The sequence below is a fragment of the Calidris pugnax genome, unplaced genomic scaffold, assembly GCF_001431845.1.
Source record: "Calidris pugnax isolate Ruff unplaced genomic scaffold, ASM143184v1 scaffold219, whole genome shotgun sequence".
NCBI classification, from domain to species: domain Eukaryota; kingdom Metazoa; phylum Chordata; class Aves; order Charadriiformes; family Scolopacidae; genus Calidris; species Calidris pugnax.
In genome coordinates this window covers 7,100,629-7,107,192 of record NW_015094507.1, presented here as the reverse complement: position 1 = coordinate 7,107,192, position 6,564 = coordinate 7,100,629, and the positions used below count along the sequence as shown (strand labels likewise).

Sequence of the window (6,564 nt, the reverse complement as noted above, 5' to 3'; positions counted from 1 at the left end):
GCTACTTTAAAAGGGTGTGTCCTGCAATCTGATTAAATAAGATGTCACAGCTGACTTTACCTGGCTTTGCCCCTTGGTAGCCTCACAGGTGGTTTCACTCTTCCAAATAATGATTCACAAGAAGCTGTGTGGTGTGTCTCTGCAGAAGGTACGTCCTTTCAAAGACATGTGTCCTGTATGTTCTTTGGGGGTTTTTTTTGTTTTTTTGTATTAATTCTAGAAACTTTTTTTCAAAATTTTTTTTTTTTTTTTTTTTTTTTTTTTTTTTAATTTTTATTTTTTTACATATAGGATATTATATAGAGAGACAGTATTTCTGTTGGCAGTTGTGACACTTGAAACAGCAGCTGGAGCCCTTCTAAAAATACTGGCCTTGCTATCTGACCCCGGGAATGAATATTGCCTGTCAGAAGAGCATACCCTTCTGAGCAGCCAGTCTGCTCTCCCAGAGCGTGACCCTGGTCCAGCAGGAAATGAGAGTTACACAGTCTGCTGAGATTAAACTTGGCTTCTGTCAAATGGTATGATGGGAAAATGAGACTTTTTCTTTTTTTCCCACGCCTACACAAAGCCAGCGAATTTGGGTCTAGAGAGAACATAAATGGATCAGAACCGAAGTGCACAGTAGGAAAAATATCATCTTTAGGTTTGAAAATGCAGCTGGTAGAGGGTTTTGATACTTCAGCTAGTGCATTGTTATTTTACCAAGATCACTTTTTGCAGAGCAAGGAGGAGTAGTGATTCTATATATTCATGTGTTCTTTGAAAATGCCTTCTTGTTTTAAGAAGACAACAGTTTCTGTTACCCTTACTAAAACTAGACCAGTTTGGTACTTCAGAGCTCCGAGATACACTTAGAAGAATGTCTGAGGGGTTGTTTTAGATGAGGTGTTGAGGCTGGGAAACGTGTTATTTTAAGCCCATCGGCACAGGTCATATAACATAACTTGAATACGGTGATTACTTGAAGATAATGATTTTTAATCTAACCTGGAGCGCAAGATCTCAGCAGGTGCTCCTCCAATGTAGATGTCTGTGAATGGCATTGCGGTTCTTTCATTGTCCACACTTTTTATATGTCGTCTGTCTACTACCAAGATCATCTTCTTAGAATTGTGATATATAACAGAAATCTGAAAATAGAAACATGTGCTTAGAAGTGTCCAAAATGTCATATTTTGTAAGTTGCCATGGTGATTTTGCAAAATTGATTGCATCTTTATATCTTTTTTTTGAAAGGTTCCTCCCATTTATCAAAAAAGTTGTTTATAAATTGGGAAAGGCTGACAACAATTACTAGTTGGGAGCTTATTTTGATGTCACAATTTTTCTGATGACTGAAAACCAAGGATATTTCACTTATGAATAAATCCACACGTAAGTACCCCATGTCAAATTCTACACTGCAGCAAACAGATAAGCTCCATTAACGTCAGGGTGCTTTCTTGATTTATCCAAGAAGTTAGAGCATACTTCTTAAAAAACTTATTTCATTGTCAAAGCATAAAAAGCTTAATTGTGCTCTGCTTAAATGTTGAACAGAACTGTAGAAGTAGTTGTGGATCAGGAATCAGACTTTGAATTTATATCAAGTAAATGGCAGGAGAAGCAAGCCACTAAGGGGGATTTGCTCCTGTCACAGTTACACTGGCTTAAAGCAAATTCTCTTAAACCCAATACAAGTAGATATTTTAGATCTACCAAAGTCCCTAAAATTCTATGCATATGTAAAAGACTGCTACCAAATTAATTCTGTCTTCAAATGAAATTGGAAATGCAATATTTTTTTGTAATACACTGTATAACAACTAAGGTGGTCAAGTTAACATAATGGCATGTTTTTAGTTAAGGAGTGTGGATATTGGAAGGATACAGTTGTCCTGGATATAATTTCATTTTGAATTAATAATTCATTTTCTCCTGTATGAACTGTCCTGTCATTGGCTAGTAACATGCAGAATCTGTCCATAAGCACTGATTTACCAAGCGGCAGGGAGAGCCTTCCCTTTCTACCTGTCAGTGGTGGTGGCACTTGCATGTGCTCTTCCACATGCAAGGTAGGCATGTGCTCTACTTTTTTGCCCACTCTACTGCATCACCACCTGGCCCTTCATCCTTTTGCTCCTTTGATTGATGTTGGAGCAAATTATTGCTTTTTTGGAGCTGCTGGGTGAGTTGGTCAAATGGCTGTGATTGTAACCACATCTTTACCTCATGAAATTTAGCATCGTTTATCTGAGCCTTCTTCATGGAGTCCTCTAGCAGCACAGGGCCGGTGCTGAAGCCAAAGTCATAGCGAAGGTACAAGAAACCATTGTGCATCTCTAGACTGAAGAACATACTCTGTATAAAACAAAAAAGCAGTCAAAAAAGCACTATGATTGTGGCAGCAATTAAAAAAAATTAATAAACAAACGGTGTTACAAGAGTGACATTTTGAAAAGCATGCTGGGATAAGTTATTTTTATTTGCAAAACTATGACAGTTTCTGGATTACTTTTAAGATATATAATATTTGTGTATATATATACACACACACACATAATTGTTCGATAAACAGCACTTATTTGAAGAATTGGTGAACTGTTTTCCTGTAGGAATAGTATTCGGTAGCACAATAATGTCAATATTCTTCACCAGGAAAGTATTGCTAATGCAAACACATCTATTTACCGTCGAACTAATAACCACATGCCCCAAATGAAAGATGTTAGACTGCTAAAAGCAATGTTGTGCTAGAATGGCTGTATCTGAATTAGCAGCTTCTCTCATGATACCTGTAATAGCTCAGGATTATATCTTTTCACAGCCCTGCTCAGCACTGATGTATTTACTGAAGGCTGAGCGATACATAGAGTGTATTTACTGTGTATTTGGTTTCTGGATTTCCTGACTATTGCTGCTTCACGGTTTGACTTCTGTTCTGTGGCTGGGTGACCTAAACTTTATGAACAGGAGCTCTACTTCAGAAAATCTTTAGGGAGTGCTTGAAATGAAGATCTGTACCATGGAATTAGTTTTGTTCCAAAACTGAACATAAAGAAGCAAAAAGGGCAGTTTATAGCAACTGTGCATCTGGGTTAATGCTTTGAATACTGATGTTTGTCTTCTATCCTAGTGTTCATGCTGTTGTTCCCATGCCTAATGGAAACGTGGGAATAATCATTGTCAAAAAACTACTGCAGGCCAAGAGCTGCTGTCACTGACACAAATGAGTCCACCTTCAGAAGTCATTACTTAAAGTAGTAAAAGTAGGTTTTAATCTAGCGCTTTTAAATGAAACTGCAGCTTGGGTTTGTTCTGAACAGTTTAAACTTGAAAGTGAAACAGGGATTACATTCAATATATTTATGAGCTGTTTTAGCAGACCTGAATAATGGGCTAGCTTTCTAAAAGTGCCTGTGAACAGGCATGGTCTTCCACAGCTAACGTCCGTCTTGATTGCAGTTTCCACCATAACATACAAAGTGCATATATCTCTGACAAACCTCTGGGCACTTTTGCTTGGAAGAAAAATGACTGGTCTGTGATAGAGGCTGTTACACTTTTAGCAGCAGTTGCTTAGTCCAAAACTTCCTAAGAGTGGAGGTTAGTGGTGGCATGCTATGCTGCAGAGCAGATTGCTCCCCACAACTCTCCTCTAGAAGTTACCATAAAGGCAAATGCTGGAAGGTAACTCTTCTGATGAGAGTGGATTTTTTTCATCCTCTAAATCCTCGATGTGGTGGTACATGCAGGTATCTAGACAAGTGTATGTCTGCAGACTGCATCTACATACTAACATGTTTTTTGTGGCTTTACCAAATTGTAATACAACAGGACTTGGGAGTTTGATGAGGAGATGCCCAAAGACAAAAAAATTCCAAGTTTGTCTTCAGAGGGTATTTACTTGTGGAATCTACTTCTTCAAACCCTTACGGAGTTTGCATTACCTGCAAACTTCTGAAAAGCTGGTGATATTTAGATCAAGCCTTTTTATTTGGACTACTTCCCATTTTCAGTAACTTCAATAAATATTTAGCTCTAGTACACCCTCAGACACTTATAAAGTGGCAGCTGTCACAAAGTGGCTGTTTTATGGGAATTACTTCACAGAAGTTTCCTATTGCTTTGATTGTGCATTCACATGTAAATAAAGGTGAAACTACTGGGCCTAATTGGAGTCTCTCTCAAAGTGTCATCACATTCATGAGCAGTCTGAAGTCCTTTCTGTCTCTGGATAAGAGAAGAATCCAATTCAGGGCTATGGCTTCCTGGGGCCTTGCAGAGCCAGTTCCAGTTCCCTCCTAATGTATACATGCATCAGACAAACACAAAGTATTTCCTCATTCCAGAAGTTAGATGTAAGGACACAGGCATTTTGGATTTTCCATGATATTTTAAGTACTGGGGAACTTGTGGTGCTCACGGATAAAGGGTGCCAGCAGGATTTGGTACTCACCCCATTAATCATCAGCAGGATCAATCCGTTGTCTGTAGGTGTTCGAACTTCTATGTCAAACCGAGTCACCTGGCTGAATCTTCCCCTTCTCTCAATGTTTCTTGCCAAGGCATAGCCAGAGCCATCAAAGAAATAGCTCACAGCCCGGCTCTGAGTGAAAGCCAACTTATTTCTATGAAAAAACAAGCAGGGAAGAAATTTGGCATATCCCCCTTTTAATTTGGGGAACTTTAAAATCCTTTACAATTAAAATACTTTCTTGAAATAATTGTTCTGAACTGCTGCTTCTTCCTGGCACCAGTGAGACCAATGACTTTCAAATTCTTTCTGGGAATTTTTTCTGAAAAATAGCGTGTGACTTTGAAGGTGCATCTAATTCCTTCATCATTACATCGTGCTTTTATCCTGTGTTGTGTGTAGAGGACAGGAAAATTCTTTGCTCATCCTTGTGAAGTGGCAGGCCCACACCACCTCCTCATTCTATGGTTACATATATATTTCTACTAAGAGCTTGTCCAGTTTGTCCAGAAACCCATTTGAATTCTCCGTGGCCTTTAGCCGAGCAGGGGCTCTGCTGAGGAGCCCAGGAGCAGCCTGTGTGCACTGCTCTGGAGACCAGCAGCTAATTGTCCCTGTGGGAATGGTGTGGGAAGGAATCACTTGCTCTGTCCCAACACCTGCATTTCTTCCCAGTCAGAGCTGCAACCTTTCTCTCCTGTTTTGTGTATAGAGAGATTTTACTGTGGCTGCCTGTTGTATGAACAAAATGTCTGTGCTAAACAGACGCTGTGGTTGATACTCACTTCTGCTTTAGGAGCTGCATTTCCCAGTTTGCTTGTCTGAGGAATTTCTTTTGTGGGTTTAAGAGTGTTTGGCAGAAAGTTAACTTCCGTACAGGCTTTGCTAGCTGGGGTTAGGACTGCACTCCAGTTTACCACTCTCTGGAGCTAACTGGCTGGGGCTGTATCGCTTGCAGCAACAGGGTTCGAGTCAGGAGCAGTCCTGTCCTAGGCAAGCAGCGGGGGTAAGGAGGGAGCCTGGACCATGCCCCAGTTTCCCTTCTGAAGGCATGAGCAAGGCTGTGGGATAGTTAATGGAGACAGCAGCAAATCATAGAATATCTCAAGTTGGAAGGGACAGGAAAAGACCATGGAGTCCAACTCCCATATATATACATTCAACTTGTTGACGCAACTAGGAGTTAAAAGTCACCGAGTTTCTTCTGGACAACTCAATATCACCTTCACGTTTGTAAGCTAAACCGGGAATGAACCACCAGGACTGGCACTTGCAACTGACCGGAGCAAGCAGAGTGATGGTGGGACTGTCCCCTACCTGGCACAAGGTGGCGATGTGGTGGTGTCGATGTTATAGACGTGCTTGAAGTTGTACAGGCTGATCACATCATCGTTGAGGGTAGCCAGCTCCAGGCAGCCGATGAAGCCAGGCAGGTTTAAGCTGGGAGGGAGCTGTGCGGAGGGTAAGGAAAGGTAAAAGGAGAAAGGTCACACTCTTTATTTGGGTATCACGAAAGACATTTGTGCCTGGCGTCATTTTTGTCTCTGTCCTCTTCATATTTTGAAAAAAATGGGATGGTGCTACTTTGGAATTGTCTTCGCAGTCCTTATAATGATGTGGCCATTGTGCTATAAGTTAAGATGGAACACAGAGATGGTCTCACAGTGACAACAATAGGCCAGGTGAGGCAACTGCAAACAAAAACTACTGCAGTTTTGAAGGGAGCACACTTGGAAAACGGGAAAAGGATTAAGATTTGACTAATTGCAGATCTTGCTTGATGTATTTGAATCTCTCAGTAGATATTTCATCCTTCACTGCCAGAAAAATAACTTCATACCGTGACGAAAGAGAGAGAAATGAGAAAGCTCTTTAAACCCAGGAGACTCGTATTCAAAGTCTGTACCACTGGCTAATCCTCAGTAGGTATTTTTTTTAACAGTTAGCAGGGTACAGAAGCTCCTTCTTTCGACAAAGGTCACTGCAAATGGAATTTAAATAGCCACATTGGTGAGGGGAAAAAATACAAAAGAATAAAGCTGACAGAGGTAGTGAATAATTCTTTTAATATTAAAATACTCTGCCCTGTGGAACAGGTGTGATAT

At 40.4% G+C, this 6,564-nt stretch overlaps 1 protein-coding gene across 2 annotated transcripts in view; it reads right to left on the bottom strand.

Moving 5' to 3' along the window:
• The window catches only part of LAMA4 (laminin subunit alpha 4), a 103,947-nt gene that overhangs the window by 20,789 nt on the left and 76,594 nt on the right, over positions 1–6,564 (bottom strand). For both annotated transcript variants that reach the window (XM_014964668.1, XM_014964669.1), the window contains exons 22-25: positions 5,777–5,910; positions 4,442–4,613; positions 2,212–2,343; positions 991–1,133 (exon numbers count right to left, since the gene is read on the bottom strand). In XM_014964668.1, the coding sequence (XP_014820154.1) occupies positions 991–1,133; positions 2,212–2,343; positions 4,442–4,613; positions 5,777–5,910 (581 nt within the window). The remainder of the gene's footprint in view (positions 1–990; positions 1,134–2,211; positions 2,344–4,441; positions 4,614–5,776; positions 5,911–6,564) is intronic.